Here is a 21972-nt window from a genome sequence, read left to right as displayed (position 1 = left end):
TACTCACTTGCTACTCCTTCACCCTCTGTACCACCCACACTGACTAAGAGTTGTGCCAAGACAGGATGCTGGGTTCAAAATCTCAGATTTGTACAGGAATTTTGGGAGGATACCGGGACAAACACAAGAACAAAGTGACAATAAAAAAACTGCAATCATACATGTGCGTTATACACAGTACCTTGCTCTCCCTCCTTTTCTGATCTTCCCAGAATTATAAGTCTCTCCTTTTATGTGATACTACCAGAGGAAAAGAAAAAGTTTCTGGAAGCATGGCAGAAAAATCTCCAGGAGTAATAGAAAGGACGCAAATAATAGCCTCCAGAAACTGAAGTTCTGAGTAGGAGCTTCAGGCAGTTGAAAAAAATTTATTTTGTTTGTGCATATGTACACGTTAAAGCAAAGGGATTTTTAGCACATCTATTGATGTGCATATGCCCTTGTTCAGGTTGTTCAGCCCAATAAGAGAATGATACTTGTTTGCATAATAATCTACAAGAATTTTCGAACATTTCACCTGACATACAAAACCAGCAAAACATGAAAATCTTTAGCAAAAGAGAAACAGGATTTTGCCTGTTACCATCATAATATTATAGCTTGAAAACTTTCATTCAGCAGGTACCAAAAGCTTGCTGCAATCATTGTGTAAGATTATCACAGTGAAAGTTGCATTAATTCCTTGCAATGAGGAGTGCTTAATACAAACGCTTTAAATACTTAATAGAACAGGACAGCTTCATTCTTCACAGGTGGTAGGACAGATGATTCTGTGACATTCTACACAGACATAAGCTTGTTCTAAAATGAAAGAAGAGGAGGAGACAGGCTTGAAAAGAACTTGTCCAAAAAAACTCCACACTAAATGTGTGATTCCAGGATGAACAACAGCAGAAAGAAGAAAACCCCTGGTCTACTCCGGTTTTGGATAAAAGACCAAGCAAACCATAACAAAGACCAAGACAACTTTTCAAGCAACACAGTTAACAAGCAAACACCTTTATCAACCCCCTTTTTCGATTTTTTTTTGTTAAGAACAGAGTTTGAAAACTTTATTTAGTTTCAAATAATAACCAGAAAAAGTTAGATGCCAACTGTGAGCAGCAATATCTTACTGACTCCCAGAAGTATCAAGTAATCAACCTTAAGAACAGAACCTGAGACAACAGAAACTAGGCTGACAAAAGACATTTGTCATATAGAATTGTGGTTGGGGGTAAGGGAGAGTTTTTTAAGAAAATAAAGAAGCAGCAGTAACTAAAAATTATGACAATCATTTCAATATTCTTGCGTTTCAAAACGGAAATCCTGGAGCTTTTCATCATTAAGAGAACCCACCATTTGATCTAGTAGCAGGAGGCTGTCATCCTCTATCTGTGTAAACAACAGAAGAAGAAGAGAAAATACCTTGACAGGATTTCATACATATCAGATCACAGCAAAAAAACAAAACAGACTCCAGTAATAGTTGCACATTATATTTAGGCTGATCAATACCTAGCTACTGACAAGGGAAAGGTCCCAACATCAATGAGGCAAGGATCTGCTGGAAGCTGAGGACTACTGGATAAAAACATGGTGAGATAAATGGTAATTGGACAACCAAAACAGCACCTAGAGCAGAGATCACCACTCTGTGCACAAGCCCTGGCAGGTTAAGCTTTGTGAAGCTCTTCTCTGACAAACTCAGAGGGAACCCATCTGCAGACCCAACTTCCAGCTGGAGAAGTGACAACACTGCCTTCACTGCACACCTGAGATGGAGAAGTTAACCTGTGTGGTAAGAAGATATCCCTGGGTAAGTAAGAGTTGCACACCATCAGCATGGCTCCCCTCTGCTGATAAGCAGTCAGATAAAGGCCAGAACACAGCTTCCCTGGCACTGTCACAGCCAGTCACCTACGGCTACAAAACTAGCACTTCTGTAGAAGCAAGTCAACTGGCACATAAGAATGCTTGGATGTCCACACATGCTGCTGATTTAGTAGGTTAAAGACTGATTGTGTATGACTGCAACATTACTAGAATGATCAACTGTAACAGCTGAAATACTGGTTTACAGATAAAAGATGTTATAACCCTATATTCCTTATATTGGTCACCATCTCTGTGCAAATCATTCTTTTCTCAGGGCTTTAGTGGCCCTGTAAAAGCAAGCTCACCTACTCCTTATGCTGGTACTCAGGAAACTGGGCAACAAGCCATTCAGCCAGTGGTGAGCTGCGCCAGCTGAAAAATTATGGATCATTTCAGGCCAAATCAGGTCTCCTAACTGGCTGACTGCCCAAACACTGATGTTGGGGCTAGAATATAGTCAAGATTAAATGTCTGGGGACACAGCAGAACAGGAAATGAGCTTCCAAGTGTTTTAGACCTGCATGTTCAGGGGTGTTAAACTAAAGCCGAAGGTACAAGTAGTGTGTTTTCTGCACACAAATTTGCATTGCTATTAACCACTACTATTCACGGCAACTCCCTACTATCACTTCTATCTATTCCATCACTCAGCCATACAGTTTCCTCTTCTCTAGTTTACCCCACTGATATCACTTCTTCCATCAGCAAGAATCACTCCCTATCATCCTAAATTTTATTTATGCCTTCCTATCAGCTTCATCCAAATGTCTCCTCTCACCAGAGACTAATCAGAGGCCCTGGGATCTCAATCAGCCAATGCCTGCCTCTTTACACCTGAGACAACAATAATCTTTTTCTACTTAGGGAAAAAAGGGAAGGAAACCAAAAAGCACTATTTCAGGGTTATCCTACCCTTGTCTATTTTCTCCAAGTGTAGTTTCCATCTCCAGCTTTCAAAAAAAAATAAACTGCTGTTCCTCACCACCACCAAGGTCCTCTGCTAGCCCTGGCTCAATCTCACCCCTCCCCTCCAGGTTCCCATTCCTAATCAGGTACTTCCTTCCCTTTTCCTACCCCCTATACTGGGAAAATGAGAACTATATTAACTGAAGGAATATCCTCTTCCTGATGTCTGTGTTCAAAAGGGATATCACAGGAAATAACATAGTGCCCTCTTTTTACACTCTGAGTCTCCTTGGTAGCCTGATCTCCAGCAGTAAGCACCAAAACACTCACCAACAGAAGAAAAACAGTTGGGGAAAGTTAGCAATTTAAAGCATCAGCAATGATTTTAGCATGGTCTTAGTCTATGGTATGGTCTTAATTGTTCAAATACCAAATAAGTAGACAGCAGAAAAACACAAAGTGAGAATGGCTGTTACAAAGTAAAAGTAGCAAGTGGAATATAATGCAGACTCAGAGATGGCAAACTTTCAGGTAAGCAGATGGTACCAGGCTTCTCTGCATGGGAAACCCTCTGGCAGGTCCTACAGAGCCCTAAGGAAGTGACTACCCTCACACAGATGTTCTGTCGACTTAAGCTACCACATTTCCATAATGCTATTTTAATCATCCAGCCAAAGCTGCCTTGCACATCCCAGAAGCAACACTGCTTTAAATATCTGATTGGAAATTCACACACATTGCTCAGATTTATCTTCCTCCTGCACCAATAATTGTTACCGTATGTCTATATGGTAAATTGACATCTGCCTATCAGTATGTTTAAAATCATAATAGTACTCAACATGCATGGTACCATAATAAGCCCTGCACTGAAATGTTGCATGGCAGAGCTTGAAGAGAAAGAAGAGGGGGACTGTCCTGGGATCTCCCATAGGAAAGTGAGACAAGCTCTTTGTTATGGGGAATCAACACTACTAGGGGTGTGTAGCTCTGTCCAAACACAGGCCTAGAACTATTTCTCCAGACTTGTTCCTGTTGCCACCAGGACACCAAAATGCACAGCCCTCCTGGCTCACACAGTGTCAGTGCTACTCGATTCGCCTCACTGTGGCACAGGAGCAGCACTGGATTTGTCTGAACGGCACAGATCTTTGCAGTGCAAGATTGGCAGGATCATTCCCTTCCTTCTACGTGGCAGCAGTTTAATACACAGTCCTGCTCTGCAGAAACTGGATGAATTACAGGGCAACAACAGAACAAAAAAAAAATTTAGCTCAAACTCAGTCTCCAAAAATCAATAGTTTCCAGAAGGTATTACGTGACGTGTCGTGAGAAAAGCTCTGACAGGACAGGAGCTGCAGGCAATGTTCTGCTGTTAAACAGAGTTGTCCTTGTTTCAGGGGGGAAATATATACACACACATACATACATACAGCACACAGGCTGTCATTCAAAAGGTTTCCATACAAAATGACACAGACTGCAGTGTGGATATACTTAACAGTAATGCTGCATTAATTAAAACAGAAATCTAAGTTCTTCTTAGTAAGTCAGAAGGAAAGAACACCAAAGCTTTATAACTCTCCATTTAGCACATCAGCCAAAACAGTAACTAAAGATAGCGCAACAAAATACCTGGAAATCATGACGTACAGTCTAATCTGCACTGTTTCCACAGAGCAAAACTCTATCTCATTACTCCCAAAGTTCTTTAATCTTGTCAGTAAAGCAGAGGATAAGAGACAACTATATGACAAATTATTTAGCCTTCCAGGTGCTTTTAATAAGTTTCCACATGACAATAATCCCCACTGCTAATAAAATACACAATTTTGATTCAGGAGACAGATAACTGGACATTGGTTTTTGTCCTTTTCAAAAAGGCCAGAAAAGCAACACTAGATTACTCACTCCCTACCCAAAAAAAACCTAGCAATGCAAGTGTCAGACTACTCAGTACATCTATGAATATGGAAAGCAGATATTTGCATGTCAGATGAGAACACAGTCCTCATCACAGAATGACAGAAAGGTTGAGGTCATCTGATGCAACCCCACTGCTCAAGCAGGGTCACCTAGAGCTGGCTGCCCAGGATCATGTCTAGATCGCTTCGGAATATCTTCAAGAATACAGCTATCATTGCCACTAATTATGCAGGAGTTTGCTCATTTGCTCCATTCCATGAGCAAACTGCACCATGTATGAATGATAAGCTTCGCTCTGCAAAATATACCTTCCCAATTGAAATGTCTTCCCAACTGAGCAAACAACACCGCTGACAGCCATCTCTGGTTAGCAAAATCCAGGATGTTGTCTATAAGGAATCACTGACCCATAAACAAGGTAAGGATGTCAGCATCACGACCGGAAACGTAACAGAATGCAAAAAAGAAAAAGTACGAGGGAAGAAACTATGATGTGTAAACTACTCTTAACACATCACAAATAATTCAGCCAAAGATGACTTGGCATTCTTCAGGAACTGCTGAGCAAATCTTTGCTCATGTCTATCTGCAATCAAAATATAGTTAGGACACAAGAAGTGAAACATAATACAGTAAATGAGCAATGTTTCAGCAGTATGTACATTTAGAACTACCATGTGTGCTTTTCACAAGCCTATCATAATATTAACAGATTAAGCTAATGCAATGAAATGCTGATTTAAAGCTATCAGTGCTATTTCTAGTATCAGTGAAATACTTTAGTACTAACACATTTTACAAGCTACATATACAGGCTTTAGATGTATGCAGCAGCAGATGAGCTGGACACAAACTACTCTTGACATGACCAAAACAGAAAACACACAGATGTACCAAAGCCCAAAACAAGAATCTAAAACAATGAGAGAGCTGGGGGTATAAAATGTCTCAGCAATTTGATCTTTGAATTGTCTTCATCAATAGAATCTCAGGCTATTCAGAGAGCTTTAGAAACAGTACATAGTACACAGCATTGTCTTCCTCTGTTCATTTGCAGAATAAAATAACATATGCATCCAGCATGTAAAGCCTAATTTCTTCCTTCTCTACCACCACCACACACAACTTCCTGAATTCCCAACAACAAAATGCAGCTCATGGATAGTCATAGTCACATGTTTGATACCTCAAAGATTAAATTAAAATGTTTCATTACTTTAAATAATTATGGCAATGTTCTTACCTCTTTCATGAAAAAGAGTTAATTTCACTAACAAATACATCCACACTATAACAGCACATAATTAAGAAAGGGATGACTCAAGCACAATAAAACTGTCGATTTGACTAATGAAAGTTTTGGAAATGGGAAAAGACCCACAACCCTTTCCTTCACTTCACTGGCTGTAGGCAACCAAGTCATGTTTGAGTTCAGATCTAATAACTTCAAATACACTGGTCCAGAGTAAACAAGCACACAGTCCCAAGATCACCAAACCAAGAATTCTACTCTTCTACAACCCAAAAATCCAGCGTGAGCTTGGGCTGAGCTCCTCCAAAAATAAACTGGTGCCTTTAAGAGGATTCTCTCATCACTGTAAGCCACAAAAGGTAAGAGTGTAATTGATGAGACACTAATTTAATTCAAGAGAAAAATATTGACTCAAAGAGGCATAAAAGCTGAGAAAAAAGTGGAGCTGGAATATGTTGACTCAGCAAGATCAAGAATCAACCCACTCAAAGATCAAAGGAGGCTGATATTTTCCTACCTTATACCTTCCAGGCCAGCAGGGACTCCTTGAGCTGGTAAGCACATTAATCCACAGTAAATTGCCTAACTGGCTATGCTCTCTGCATGAGCCAGTAAATAATTGCTGTGTCTCTCCTGCCTGAAGAACCTCTGTGCATGGTAGAAGATGCCGAACACTCACCCATGACAATTTTAAAGACAGACTCTATTTCTCAAGACTAATGGTGTGGCAAAAGGTCGTATCCTTGTAGCCAAAGTCCTGCATGGGAGGTACTATTAGCCGGAAGTTCTTTCCAACCTTAAAGATACTGCAAAATTAAGCGCACAGACTAGGAAATGGAAGCTTCATTCCCTCCCCTATAAGTCTTATGTCACCATCAGTCATTATCACTTTGGATTCCAGAAATAAGGCATAGGGCAAATTAATAACGCAAAACAGGGTATTTAAGATGGCTGTCAAAGCCTAATGTAACTTCCTTTCTTGAGGATTTCTTTAGTTTTATGGAGTCTTTTACTCATTCGTTCTTCTCAGAGGTTAAAGTTCAGTTATTATCAACAGGTTAAAAGAAGAGGCAGTATTACCCATCCATCATCATAACACATTCCAGGACCACACCTAGCCTTTGTAGGAAAAAGGCTGGGGCAAAGGTTGTGATGTGAAAAACAGCATGGCTGTCCTGGCTCAGGGCAAATACAGGTAGGAAATCTCTGAAGGGGTCCCTTTAAAAAGCAAATTCAAGCAGCCCTTCCCCACCTGGCTCAGGAGACAAAAATCTCCTTTGAGAAAAGTGGAAAAAACCTGTTTATTTAACAAGAAAAGTATTCACAAACATGGAAAAATGAGTAATATTAAACAATGGCACCTCTCATTCTGAAGAGATGGCAAATTCAGAAAGTCCTTGTCGTGGGGTGTAGCTCAGCTCGCTCAGTCTCTATCAGTCCCTCTAATGCTGGCAAATGCCATCCTGGGCCCCAGGCGTGAGTTCCTGGTGGTTTTTGGTTCAAAACAAGGCTGATCAGTCCCAAGAAGAAGAAAAGCCAGAGTCTGGGGAACTCCTCTGCCTCAGCTAGCAAAGCAAAGGAGAGCTCTCTCCCGCTGTCCGTGCAGCAGACAATACCGTCCATGATACAGAGCTGAAGCTCTTACCTCTGTGTTTTTGAATACACCTGCCTCAGACATTCCACTGCTTCTCCTTCTGCCTGCCCCTTCACTCTCATATCTAGTTTTAAAGGTGCAAAACTTACTTCTGGGCTAAACAGACAAATGAGGCTATAATTCAGCTTTATAAAATCATCCCAGGACATTGGTATAAAGGAATTAAAGAAAAATTTCTGGGTTACACTTCAATCCAACTCTTCCTATCCTTTCCTCCTTTCCCAGCTTTTCCATCTCTAGAGAGCACAGAAGATGATGCTGCTCTTTTAGGAGTTCTGGACTAGAGAGCCATTGCATAGCCCTTACCACTTCACTGCCCTGTTTTATTCCAACCGTTGAGCACTGAACCAAAAGCAGTAGGGTCAAATTGCCAAAAAATAAGTGAACAATTCTATAAAAAGGAAAGGTAGAGCAGAAACTGAAAATAAAATACAAAACCAAAAGCCATCTGCCACAAATGTGTTTGAACAGTTTGATGTAAATATAACAGTTTCTAAATCACAAAAGACATCCTATTTTAAGCATTACTGAATACACTTTAAAGCTGGAAAGAACAAGGTTATGGCTGATGGAGTTTAAGGCAATTTTTTCAAGACAGCTTTAAAGAACTCTACTTACTGTCTGTACAGGCTCCAGGATTTTTTTTCTTCTTAAAAGAATTCAGATATAGAAAAATGAGTTTAAGTATCATATTTAAAAAGTACTTAAAATTTTTTATGCTTTCATATATTTTCCAGTTACTAAAACACTAGACAATATTGCACAGCTTGCTTATTTTCTAAAAATTCCACACTACAAATTCATAAAGGTTCAAAACAAATTTGCTAGAGAACCAAAGAACTGCAAGTAATTACAACTGCTTCAAAAGTTACACACACTGCTCTGGAGTTTGGGCTACTTGCTAGTTGATTTACTTGTTACTGTACGAAAGGAAGCTCCATAGATGTTTCCTTGGATTTTTTTCCCTTTTAAACTCAAAAGACACTTTAAATTTTCCCAGGATCACCACCACCACCAAATTCTAGAGATAGAAAAATTTTTAACAAAATTAAATATTTTAATGGACTAAGCCACAACCTTGTGATGGGTATTGACCAGGTGGCTTGTGTCAGTATCTGAATCTCCCAGCACAAGTAAGGGTGGCATTTTCTTTGCACTGCCTCAAGTTTCTCCTGCCAGTGTTCCTGCAGGTTACATTACCACTTGAAATGTCACATATTTCATTGAGCATAATGATTCAGGCATCTTGCCAAATTGACACAAATATGTCAAGCCTCATTTTTCTTTGTAATAGCAGTAGATTGGATGATCTAGTCCCACCGTAGGGTGATGGCCAGATGCTATTCTGAGAAAATTATGTCTGAAGAGGGGAGACAGGGTGTCAAGCAAATGACGACGCATAACTGCAATAGCAGATCCATCTGAATAAAATTAGTGTTCAAGTGATTTATGGACATCAAAACAAATATATCGAAAGACCACAGAAGTATAACAGCCAGACCAAACCAAGGACCTGGGGTTCACATGGAGCGTTTATAACACAACCACAAAAATTCCATTGTTTCACCAACACATAAAAGAACAAAGTCACCATTAGGCATTTGGCGTAGTGAGTCAATAAACTGTTCCCATTACCTACTCTGGGCAGCAAGCAGCTGTCAAACACTGCAATGCCATCATGGGGATAAGTAAAAGCCAGTCAGAAAGAACACCTAAAAAACACTGCTGGAAAGAGAACCTGGAACCTTTTTCACCTTAAGCAATACCAAGAATGATGGAGTGATGGCAGGGTTTATTGTTAGGTTTTAGGTAGGGATTTGAGTAGATTTTGGTCTTGTTTTCACAAAAGAGCTTCCTTTGGTTACCAGTACAACTCTGAATTATTTCCAATCATCATGTTCGTCAAAGTCACTTCAAGAAAATATGAACCAAGTTCATACAGAAGTTATTCATAAAAACTGCCAGTACAGTATCAGTCATCTCCTTAGCCACTGGCCTTGAAGTTTCACATTCAAGTACTTAAATCATGGCAGCGACAACTGACTATCCACCTCACACGGCAGTTTATAGATATCACATATACAGGTACTTTGGTATCCTTCCATAGGTATCAGACCCTAAAAATTACAAAGCTCCCAGACATGATATAAAACTAAAAAAATTCTTAGTTATCAGTATGATAGCTACTGAAGAGCAGTTAAGTTCCCTTCCAGCATATGGGATTTGAAAAAATAACTCATTTCACATAAAAACAGGTGTAACGGTGAAACTCTTTGAACTTTTCACTGCATGGATCTGGAGCAATTTAACAAGTGTAACAATTAGCAGATCCAGCTTGACTGTTTTTAAGCATCTCAATCAGAACAGTTCACAGTAACAACCAGTTAAAATAATGTGCAAGACAGAGACAAAACTGAAGCTAAAGTTTTGTTTAATTGCTTGCATTTTCACATTTCTTCTGATTTTTGTATTTATTGGAAAAAGGCTGTATTACAGACTCACTAATATTTTAATTGTCATGGATTCCACTGTCTGTAGAGGGTGGAATTATTCACAAATTAGAAATCTGAATTTCCATTATACTCCTTATAACATCGGAACTCCACAATGCAAAGAGCCTCTAACACCTCTGCAATACTTTCTTCTCCAGAACACTGCACACTGCAATTCAGAATTCACTACATGTGTTACTTAATCACTTGGAGAACACTTTCCACTCAAATAGAAGCCAGTGACAACAGAACAGATGCCTTTAGGAAACTAAGGATGTGTGATTACAGTACTGGAAAAAAAGACACATGCTTGCATCATCTGCAATTATTAAGTTTAGAATTAAACAGTCATCAGTGTTTCCAAGATAAAACTGATTAAGAGATTTAGAAGGTCACTAGAAACATGGTTCTGAGTCAAGCTAGTTCATGCTATCATTTTTTCAAGACAAAATGCTTTATTTCTGTGATAAAAGAAAAAGGAGAGGGGAGAAATATTGTATCTTAACCAAGAAAATAACAGCCCTTCTTCTCTTAGCATCTTTCCCATTACTGCCATCTCAAACAAGCCAAGGGAGTGGCAGGTCTTTTTCAAGTTTTGTTTTTAAAGCATACAGCAAATTTTATTTCATAAAAGTAATGAAAATAAACAGCAAGTCTGTGGTCCAGAAAGTCAGCTCTGGATTATGACTAAATATACTGCAGAAAGGATGCAAGTATTCTGGAGCAAAAGCAGATCTTCTAACTTGCATTGGGAAAACAGCAAATAGCCCTCAAAATGCAATACATTGGTAAAGATAGCAACATACCCAGAAAAAAATCTGCTGAGGAAACATGGCTGTAAGCTATTCTTACTAGCCAACAAACCTAAATCAGGAATAGAACGCAGTATACTCACCGCAAGTTTGTTTATCCAGCAGAACAGTCAAAGCAAGAAGATGTGATCTTCCCATTCCCCTGAAGGATTTAAGGGATATCCCACAAACAATGTTTTCCTCACCCTTTGTAAGTATGCTCAGGTTGATCCAATAAAAAGTAAATTGGATTAGTTTGATTTACCACTGATGGTCACCTGCTCTTAAGTGGCCTAATGGTACACTTCAGCCTTAAAACATGTCAGCAGGTCACACAGAGATATGATAACAAATTACTGAGAAAATACTTATGCAGCTTGTCTGTGCAAGCTTCAAATGCCTTGCTGGCCTGCCAACAGTGCTAAAATTCAGCTGAGATGAATGTCTTCATGCAAAAGACTTCCAACCAGGTACTAGCATACAAAAAAAAAAAAAAAAAAAAAGCTAGAGCACCTCTTTATGAAGACAGGCTGAGAGAGTTGGCATTGATTCAGCCTGGAGAGAGCTCCATGGACACCTTCTACCAGCCGTCCAGTACCAAAAGGGGTCTTACAAAAAACCTGGAGAGGGACATTTTACAAGGGCATGTAGTGATAGAATAAGGGAGGATGGCCTTAAACTGAAAAAGATTTAGATTAGATGTCAGGAAGAAATTTTTTACAGTGAGGGTGAAAACGCACTGGAATGAGTTGCCCAGAAAACCTGTGGATACCCCATCCCTGGAAGTGTTCAGGGCCAGGCTGTAAGGGTCTTTGAGCAACCTGGTCTCGTGGAAGGTGTCCCTGCTTTTGGCAGGGGAGTTAATAATTGATGTTGTTTCAGATACCTTCCAACCCAAACTCTTGCAGGATTCTGTGAAAATTGACAGTTCTGCATGCTGGTGTTAACAAAGTAATCTCATTGAGGAGCTCTTAGAGCTTTATATAGCAAGAAAATACTTTCGTCACATGCACTCCCTTAAAACTGTAATTTTGCTCATGCCATTCTGATCAGATTACATAATGCTAAGCCTAGTAAAAACCTCAAACTTGCTCTCTCAAATAGAGTCACAGAAAACAGCTAGCTGGCCACTGGACACTGCAATGACAGTGCTACTGCAAGGAGCTGGGGAAGCAGTTCCAAAATCCTCTGGTGGGTCAAGAGTTAACTAATAAGTAACAGAGCACATCAAACATTAATGAAACTGGTGCTGAATACAATATGCAAGGTAATCCAGTTCATAGGTGTGCATCATAAGAATATTTAAAAGAACAAAGGCAGCCAAGACAGAATGGCAAATATGATTCAACCTTTGGACAAATAAACCCTCTGAGAAGCAGAACTAACACAGGGCTGTATTTCAAAGATGAATGGCCTTTAACTTGCTGTCCCAATGTTTTCTACTACTTCAGTAAACACACCTCAATGCTACTGCTGTCCCACAAAACCCAGGTTTTCCTTACCACAGTACTCACTTCCAACCACCCTTCTCTAACAGTGAGTGAAGAACAGAAGACTCATGCTGTGGCTGGCTCAAAATGACACTTGTGCAGACTGACTAGCAGCAGCAGAAGTATCACAAACTATTCTTGGGCACTGTGATCCTTCCTTCAGCACTGCTCCCAATTAAGGTCTGTCCCTCAGCACCAGGACACACACAAGATACAGAAATGTACTTATTCTAACAGGTCACCCTTTGCTACTGATTGACCAGGTAAAAGGAGGGAATAGAGAACAGTGAAGGATCAGTGAGAGCTACAATGTTTCCACAGCATGACCACATAAACTTCCTTGGCTTCAGAGACAAGGCAAAAAAAAAAAATCTTTCAAGAGCAGTCTCTAGATAACAAAAGAATATTTACAGGTTACTTATTAACTTTTTTTTTTCTCTCTCTTTTTAAATTTTAGAAATGCCAGTGTGACTGGTTAGGTGCTCAAAAAAACAAGAATGGAAGGAATGAAAGTTACCAGGGAAAGTTATCTCCCTTACTATTTATCATTTAGTATTTGTAGAGCTCAAAAATAACACAGAACCTCCACATCCCTGAGTGAATGAAGTTACATAATTTGCTCTATACAGGGAACTAGATTAGACAACATAAAGACAAAAGGAATCAAAAGCCTACAGATTTTATGAGCAAACATATGACAAGAACTTAGTCACCAAAACTTTTCTCAATCTTCCCCCCATGAATACATGTATTCACTCTAAATAAAACTATTACATACGGCATACAGGACATTTTCAGCACTCAGATTTTTTATTTCAAGGTTTGAGGTAACAGGAAAAAGGCATTTACTTTTTCCCTTTCTTGCCCCTTACTGGCTTATTGGCCTGTTGAACACCTCTCTCCCCATAGTTTACTTACAACAGAACTCTGAATTTCAGTAAAAAAAAGATAATCTAGTTACAGAATTAAGACATATGACAGCATTCACTTGAGCCTGCTTCTGAAAAGGAAGGGAAAAGAACAAATCCCACAAGCGATACCCAAACATGTGTCTCAAGATCCTACGCTGTTAGCCTGAATAACTACTGTGAGAAACAGCTGCTTACCCATGAGACCAGACTTTTCTCAACATCGAGAGTTCCAATAATTAATAGTGAAGGATGGTGGAATAAAAGCACTGGCCATGTTTAGAATTTTACGGGCTTCTTAGGGAGGGACATAACAAGAAAGGCATTACAAATTTTCTCCTCTTCGCCCATATTCAGCCTCAGTTCAATTGTTACGAAAACATGTACACATACCACACGTGTATGTAAAACTAATTACAAGTTTGGTGATATTTGTTGTAAGGAAGAAAAAACACGCAACTCAGAACTAGTGCAGTAGGACCGAGATGTTTGTATTTACTACAGGAAACTGAAAAGATCAGAAGATGGGGGAACTCTTGTAGTGCAGTATGCCCACAACTAGCTATACTGCTTACTACTGCCTGCACTGCTACCATCATCAAGCAACCCACATTTATGCTAAAGTTCTTTAGAGATTTTAATCTACAAAACTCCAAATGAACCAAATTGCTACTGCCTCCCACCCACTAGCTGGCCTAAATCCAGCCAGCAGGCTTTCTGCCGTTTTCCCACGCCTGATTGTTTTCCAGCATGTAGACAAAGTGGAGATCAGGCAAAAAACCAACAAGTTCAAGCTTTTTTTTTTCTTTACAGGAAAGGGTAAGAACTGGAGAACACCAGCACTCAACTCCTCTTTTTCATAATACAGGAAATACTTTGACTAACTGGAGTACAGCAAGAGAACATGAAGAAAGCGGCACTCTACGTATGATGTAGGCTGCTCAGCAGATGGGGGGGGGGGGGGGGAGGGGGAGGAGGGAGGACATCTAAACAGATGGTCTAGAATATGCATTTTGTATTTCAAAGCTGAAAGCATTTCTCAGCCTACAACATAAAGCACTAATTTCAGCGGAACCTCAGAAATAATCCAAGAGGGCACCTCTCCCACCGTTCAGTGCAACTTCAGGAAGAATCCCACTTAAGTTCAAGGTTATGATGTGGGCACTCCAGAAGACATCAAACTCCCACAATTCTTCAAGTACCAGCACCATCCCTCAAGTCTCTTCTCAACACAGGCTCCAGAGAAAAGGATAACATGTGGTTACTAAAAACTCCAGCTGAGAATAGTCTTCAAATAAAGAGGGTCAGTGTTCTTGCAAAAGCATCAGCAGCTGAAGACTGACACCAGGCAATTACACCTCAGCTTTACCCTAGACATGTAAGATGTTTCTGAAGCTTGACTTGGAACGTGCTATCCTGCCCTCACTGGCTCCAGAGGAGTCACCACGAGGACTTGCATTTCCTCAGTGTGGCACTCCAGAAAAACCCTGCTTTTAGATCGAGCATCTCAGCTTAAAATCAGTACCCACATTTCAGAGAGACTGTGGGGAGTCCACTCTGAAGACAGGCTCAATCTCATGCACTGAAAAATTGAATGGAGTAGGAGCTGGGGTGCAGACACTAGAGTAGCTCTTTTTTCCCCTCCTGGGAAAAAAACAGGTTCCCTGAATCACAATAGCAAATACTCTTAACTTCATTAATGAACTGTGCCTCAAGTAAAGTTGGAAAGGAAGAGCAAAGAGTTTTATGCACTTTTATACTCGATGGCATGGCAGAGGATGACAGAAGACACTGATCCCACTGAGCAATAGAAGCTAAATTATCTTCTCTGCCCACGTTTACTATAGCTAATTAAGTCAGATAGATGAGAGAAGATAAATGGATTCAAAAGAAGCATATTAAGCTTTTCATGTTTCTTAAAAAAATTTGTAGAAATTAGAAGAAGAAATTAAGACCAAAAGTACCTCAGAATAATTTTTGTTACTTTCACCTACTAAGAGTAGAGGTAGCCACTGCTACTACCAGAGACAACCACATAACGGAAGGAAGAACACTTTTAGACTACTGCCATACAGCTGCTGACCCACAACTCATCAGACTGCAGAGCTTCCATCTTTGCATAACACAGCAGTCAGCATTCCTCAGCATTCCAGAAACAGAGTCAAAAGCATGATTTAAACTGATCTATACCCAATGCCACACAGAGGCCAAGGCCATTGAGGTGGGCACTTGTATTAGCAACAGCTGCTGTCAACCTGATGACTTGAGGGTTGCTGAGGGTTTATTTTAAACACAGACAGAAATTTTGACTTGAAGTGATACACAGGAATTCAGCAGCTGAAGATACATCTTCACAGGTTCTGTAGTGTTTAACTGTCTGCCCAACAGCAGTCCAAGTGCTGCCACAAAGTAGCTATGAGCTCCTAGAATTACATTATTCGTTGCCTCTAAGATTAATGTACTTTGGCCACAGAAGTGGTCTTAGCTTTTGTCAAGTAATACGAGCAGATGCTTTGACACCTCATTAAAGAAACAAGTCTCCTCAATTTTCATACTGCAGATAATCTTATTTTTAAAAAATCTGAGAAATCAAGGAGATTACAGGGCATTTGCATTCTCACTCATTTGCATCAGATGCAAAGAAGCTAAAAGAATGTTTTGGTTTACTTCCAGAGCTATCTTTTAGATGTGGTACTGAAGAATGAAATACCACAGATACTTGAAAAGTAACTGGGTAGTAAGAAACACCTTAAGTATCTTTGTGTGGCAAGAGATACAGAAGTTTGGGAAAAATTACAGCTATCTAAAATCACCTAAGAAATTTTGGGTGCCATCCAAGTTTGTTTGGCAAGATGTGTCTTCAAAAACATGCAGCTCTCATTCCAGAATCTCTGCAACATCCTATTTGAAATGGAAAGAAAGCAATCTTCAACAAATGAAATTGACTTTTTAAAACTGTATGCATGCACGTACCTTCCTAAGTCCTAGACTAATCCTTTCCACTCTCTCTCCTCTCAAAGGCAAAAATGTGTGGTACACCTTCCCAACATTAATCACTCATTGCCTATGCACTACCCCTGCAGGAAGAGCTTATAGATGAAACAAACAGCTGAAAGTGAGCATTACCTTGCAGTTTTACTCCAGATTTTAACCATCCTCTTAAAAGGAATCTGTTTATCTCTGGAGATAGGCAAGAACATTGTAATTCTTGAATGAATATTTAAGACCATCAGGAAGGGAGTAGGGCTTCCACCCCCCCTCTCCCCACCCATTTTTTCTGCCTGGAAGGGGAAAATGAAAGAGGGACAGGAGCAGCAAAGAAAACAATTTAATGGAAGATGTAAAGTTCACGTCAGCAAGGGGTGACCACTGTAACAATAAAAATAAAAGCACTCAAGAATGTCAAGAGTGCCCAGGGGAAGAGGTGGGAAAGCAATCCCAGGAATACAGTGAAAGTCCAGTGGGAACCATTGTTTGCACACCCACCACTAAAGCATGGTTGTAACAATGATTTTCTACCTGCACCACTGCTGAATTTTTCTAGAAGACAGAAATACAACTATTTTCCAATAGCCTACAAAACTAAAGATTCATGTAAGGCAAAATGAGCATTAAAATATTACAGCCTATATACCAAGGGAGCAGTATAATAAGATGTGTGTTTTATCATTTGATAGACATCAATACCACCATTCACAGAAGAAACACTTTCCTTTTTAGTGACTAAATCAAAACATCTGTCATTTCACAATCAAGTGTATACTTCATATGAATGACCTTTGATCCAATTAGTTCTCAAGCCCCTCAATTTCTGGAAATATAGCTTATCAATCAATCCTCACACTTCACATTTTAGAATCCTCCTTCATATTAGGATTATGTTAATTTCTCTTGACCTTTTGTACCCTAACTCCTCTGCTTCACCCAAAAAACAACACTTACAAAGTAGCTGATGCTTGACTTTGCCCCTTCATAGTAAGCAGAACAAATTTTTCCATCCCAAACTGAGACAATAAGTAATCTAGAGCTCACCACTGAATATCCTACACTTTCTCAAAATACCATCTGTCAATATCCCTGCAATCCAGGAGCAAGAACTCCTCAACGAAAATGGCAGCATGTGTTTTCCATTATGGTAAACAACCACATCAGCCTCAAGCTGATGGCAAACAGCCCGTTGACAAAACTGTGGTAATCAGCCAAAGAAGTTGCTTCAAAAGTAAAGCATAAAACCTTGCAAGCAAAAACCTTGCTTCACAATGCATATTGTGACATTCACACAAGGGTCTTACAAGCAGGTTAAGCAGGCAGGCTTTTTAAGTAGTTAAGACATGCCAGGTTTGCAAAGCTAAAACAACAGGAATAATAACTATTCTTGCTCAAATAACAACGCAAAAAATGAACACGACAGAGAAATTTTGGATGGAGGGCAGGAGGGAGGTACACACAGTCACAGCAGCACAGGAACCATAGAACAGTTAACTGATGTCAGGATAATCACTTTAAGAACAGATCCCAAACAACCAAACTGCATTTAGCATTAGCTGTAAGTTGCATTTAGCCCAGCTGTAAGCTACTGCTTACCTACATGTGACACACAAAAAAGTATGTACTTCATTCCTAAAGCTGTGGCCTCAGTAACTAAAAGAGGGAACCTGGAAAGGATTCATATGAACTATCACTATCAACAGACTTCTTTTTTCTACAGCCCATCTACTGGGCAACTCAAGGTACAACAGCCACAGCTGGAGTTTTGAACATTTCTGAACTCTTCTTTTTGTTTCATCTGTCCTATATTTTAGAAACTGATTTTGACTGCATGTGCCACAGGGACTGGGGAAGCTAAGAAATAAAATCACACACACACACAAAAAAAAAATAAACTCACACAGTAAAAGACAAGAACTTCAAAGGCATATTAGAGGCTGTCTAAATCTATGTTTAATGCAGCGTTTAACCACACCAGCAATTAACATCATAGACAAAAATAAGTCCTTGTTAAATATTAAGTACTCATGCCCTTTGAGATAAGGAGAAAGGGCTCATGTTAAGTGCCCCAAGACATTCAACAGGGAAGATAACTTAAGGAAAAATACCATAATATTCACATACTCTTTATAACTCATAACAGATTAATAAAAAGAAGTAGATTAAACCTTCCCCTTTTAATTTCATACAAATAACCTTTAAACAATTCTTATGCCAGTAAGATATATTTTAAGCTGTTTTCAAAGGAACAATATCAGCATTAGTAACCTTCCTCTAAAATTCCCCATATTACTAATTTGAGTATGGAAAAGCAGGTATTTTATCACCCATCATCATATTTTAACACATCTTTGACAGTGAAGAGAGATCTGTCAGTCTCATTAAGATCCACGCAGCAGGGTAGGATTTAGGCAACTGAAGTATGTTAGAAGCAAATATACTGTGTAATCATCATTTAAGGTTTTTTACCTCCGTTTTGAATGCTTAACTTCACACGATCCAGTCCTGAACATTTAGAGGCTTGCACAACACAGAGCTTTGGGTGGCCCCAAAAAGCTGTTGATAGAGCATATCTACCCTTGATACTATTATTTTACCTGTGATTTCTTTATGCTGGCAAATGCAATTAAGGAAACTCAGCCACCGGCACCTTCAATCGTCTGGATTAATACTAGAGCAAGTGATTTTAAGGGCCACAAAAAGGCAACTGTGCCATCTGCACTACTTCTGTGCCCTGCGCGACATAGGCTGACAGCCTCTGGATCACAGCATGAAGTCTTTTACAGATCAAAGTTCTTGTGCACTATTCAGCAACAAGCAGCTGTTTTGAGTAAGCACATAATAGCTATGGAAGAGATGCGGCAGTTTTTCAGTCACTTATACTGTCTCCACAAATACCATAACTTAACCCCCTTCTTTCCATGGCTAAAGCACGGAATTGGCCAGGGTGAGAAAATAAATCAGTCGCTGGAAGACACCCCGTATGTGCCCTCCCAGCTCTCGCTCGCCAGAAGGCTAAATTCACACCGAGGAGGGCAACATGGAGCCACAGCTACACATGGCAGCGGGAGGACACAAGGCTAGCGCTCAGAAGTTGATACACGCTGGGGAGACACGAGGATGTCGGTGAGAGGAGGGACAGCAGTTGGGAAGGACCTATTTTAAGGGATCCCCCCTGTCACCCAGTCCCGCTGCCTTCCCGGCGAGCGAGGCACCCACCTGTGCCGGTGCTCGTCGTGCCCTTGCCCGTGGATAAGGAAGCCGCCGAGGTTCTTGCCCCCTTTGCTGGTGTCCACGTGGGGAATGAGCACATCCTCCAAGCCCAGGTCAAAGCGCTTGTGCTTCGAGGAGTCGGGGAGGAAGAAGAACGCCCCGAAGCACAGGGTGATGAAGGCACTAAGAATAAGGAGCAGGATAAATTTTTCGGAAAGTCTCAAGGTAGCCCTGTGGTGCGGGAAGGCGGAGGCCCCCAGGTTCAGCGGGGGCAGCCTCCGCCCGGAGAGCGGCAGCAGGGCGGGAGTGGTCATCCTTCCGCTAGCGACCCCCCGGCGGGGCACGGCTCATCCCCTCAGCCCCTGCGGAGGGCGGCCCCGGCCCGGCTCGGGAGCTGCGGGCGGCTGCACCATCACCATCCTCCCCGCGGGCGCCGGGGGAAGGGAGGGCGGGGGGGAGGCCGGGCCGCCCCGACGGCCCCCGCCCCCACGGGGGCTCGGGCCGGGGCGCGGTGGCCCCGCTACCTGCGCGCCCCCTTCCCTCCCTCCCTCGCCGCGGGGCCAGCCGGGCCCGAGCGAGCGACTCCGGTCAGCGGCGCTCCCCGAGCTCCGCGGCCGCGGGGCTGCGGGACGAGCGGCAGCGGGGAGCCGGGGGCCCGGCCTGGCGCGCGGCGTCGCTCCACCCGCGTCCCCTTGTCCGGGCCGGGCGGAGGCGCATCCCCCTGGCCGCGCCGGGGCCCCGCTGCGAACGACGCCGGGAGCGGCCGCCGCGCCGGTCCCGCTCCGGACCCTCTGCCCGCCCCCACGGCGCCTGCGCGGCGGCGGCGGGCGGCGCAGGCGCGCGGGGGGCGGGCGGGGCCGGGGGCGGGGCGGGGCGGGGGCGGTCCCCCCGGGGCGCGGAGCGGGAGCGGCGGCGGGAGCGGGGCCCGGCCGGGTCGCGGAGCCCGCGGGGGTGAGGGGGAAACAGCGCTCGGACCAGCGGCTACGGGAGAGGGCCCGTGGGAGGCCACAAAGGTGCTGAGGGGACATCTGTCCTACGAGAGAGCTGCGGAAGCCGGGCGTGCCTTGTCGAGAGAAGGCTGAGAGGGGATCTCATTATTGCACATAAATATCTCAAGCGTAGGTGCTGAGAGAATGGTGCCAGGTTCTTTCCTCTGGTGCCCGGCGACAGGGCGAGGAGAGTGGGCATAAACTAAAACACAAGAAATTTCACCAAAACAGGAGGAAGAACTTCTTTACACTGAGGTTGGCAGGGCACTGGAACAGGCTATTCACGGAGATCCGTGGAGTTTCTCTCTCTGGAGACATTGAAAGCCCATCTGGACACATCCCTGCTCTTATTATTTGCCCCTAGTAACCCGCTCCAGGTGACCCTGCCTTGGCAGGGGGGTTGGACTAGATCTCCTCGAAGTCATCCTGGGAACCCCATAAGACAGGGCCTCATGTACAGGGTTTCATGCAAAAGCAAAAGGAAGGTGAAGGAAAAGCCTGGTCAGGGAAGCTGCAGTAATCAGATTCAGTGGACGTCACAGAACAAAAGTAGGTCTGTACATTTGGGAGACAAATTGCACCTGCAGCTTTTTTCAGAGTAAGGTGTTTTCCACGTTTTAAAGGTTTAACAACAACACTGGAGACTCAGGTACTCCCTGATTATGGAGACCAGAGTCTGTTTGGTGAACCTGGCAGCCAAACTTGAATCACAGCCAAGGAAGTAAATAGGCAAGAGAGAGAACACGTCAGCTCAGCCTGCTGGAGTAAAGCTAACTGGGCTGGAGAGGACTTCCCAGGTGCAAGGCAGCAACCCCAGGTTCAAGTAGGAGAGACAAGATGAGAACTGAACTGAAGCACAGGCAGCAGCTCCCTGCAGGAAATCTTCCCGCTGAGACAAGCTCCAGAAAGAAGAGAAATCCCATCTAGAGGTGTAAATACACAAATAAAGAGAGAGAGAAAGCATCGAGACACGTGTCCTGCAGGTAAACAAAGCAGACAGACAGCCAAGAGTGGTTTTCAGTACCACAAATGCTGCCAATGCCCCTGAGTGGGGTGCCTTTGATCCCTGTCACAGCAGCTGGAATCTGAGCAATGCAGGTGTGATAACAGCAATCCCAGGCATTCAGGTTTGTTATCTGGCTTATACTTTGCTTTACATGTTTTGAATTTGTGAAATTATGCTGGCCTGTGGAAAAAGAAGTCCAAGTCCAACTGGACATGCTGAATCAATAAAGGTTAGTCCTCAGCTTCTCGTCTGACTGTGGTTTAGTATGAAATTTAAGCCTTCAAGAAAGGTTACTTTGGGAGGTTTCCAGGGAAGGAAAGCAGCTGAGCTAACAAAAAGTACTCTGTCAGTCAATATAATGGCACAGGTGTGGGTGCGTCAAAAAAATCCAGATCAATGAACACTTGGGGCCAATCAAGTCAGTTGAAGTTAACTGCTCAAGGTAAAGGAGACCTTGACAAGATTAACTTCTATGTTTATGTCCTCACAACCAAGCTATG

General features: G+C 42.1%; 1 protein-coding gene across 1 annotated transcript in view; it reads right to left on the bottom strand.

Annotated features, from left to right (window-relative positions):
* Positions 1–19914, bottom strand: part of MAN1A2 (mannosidase alpha class 1A member 2) — a 128937-nt gene extending 109023 nt beyond the window's left edge. Inside the window, exon 1 of the mRNA XM_066175513.1 lies at positions 19484–19914. Coding sequence (XP_066031610.1) covers positions 19484–19791 — 308 coding nt within the window. The 5' untranslated portion in view covers positions 19792–19914. The remainder of the gene's footprint in view (positions 1–19483) is intronic.
* Positions 19915–21972: the final 2058 nt, after the last annotated feature.

This window comes from Chamaea fasciata, unplaced genomic scaffold (assembly GCF_029207755.1).
Source record: "Chamaea fasciata isolate MVZ Bird 193981 ecotype frontalis unplaced genomic scaffold, bChaFas1.0.hap1 SCAF_2, whole genome shotgun sequence".
Taxonomy (NCBI): domain Eukaryota; kingdom Metazoa; phylum Chordata; class Aves; order Passeriformes; family Sylviidae; genus Chamaea; species Chamaea fasciata.
Note: the sequence above shows the minus strand (reverse complement) of the source record. Positions and strands in the feature narration are given on the sequence as shown.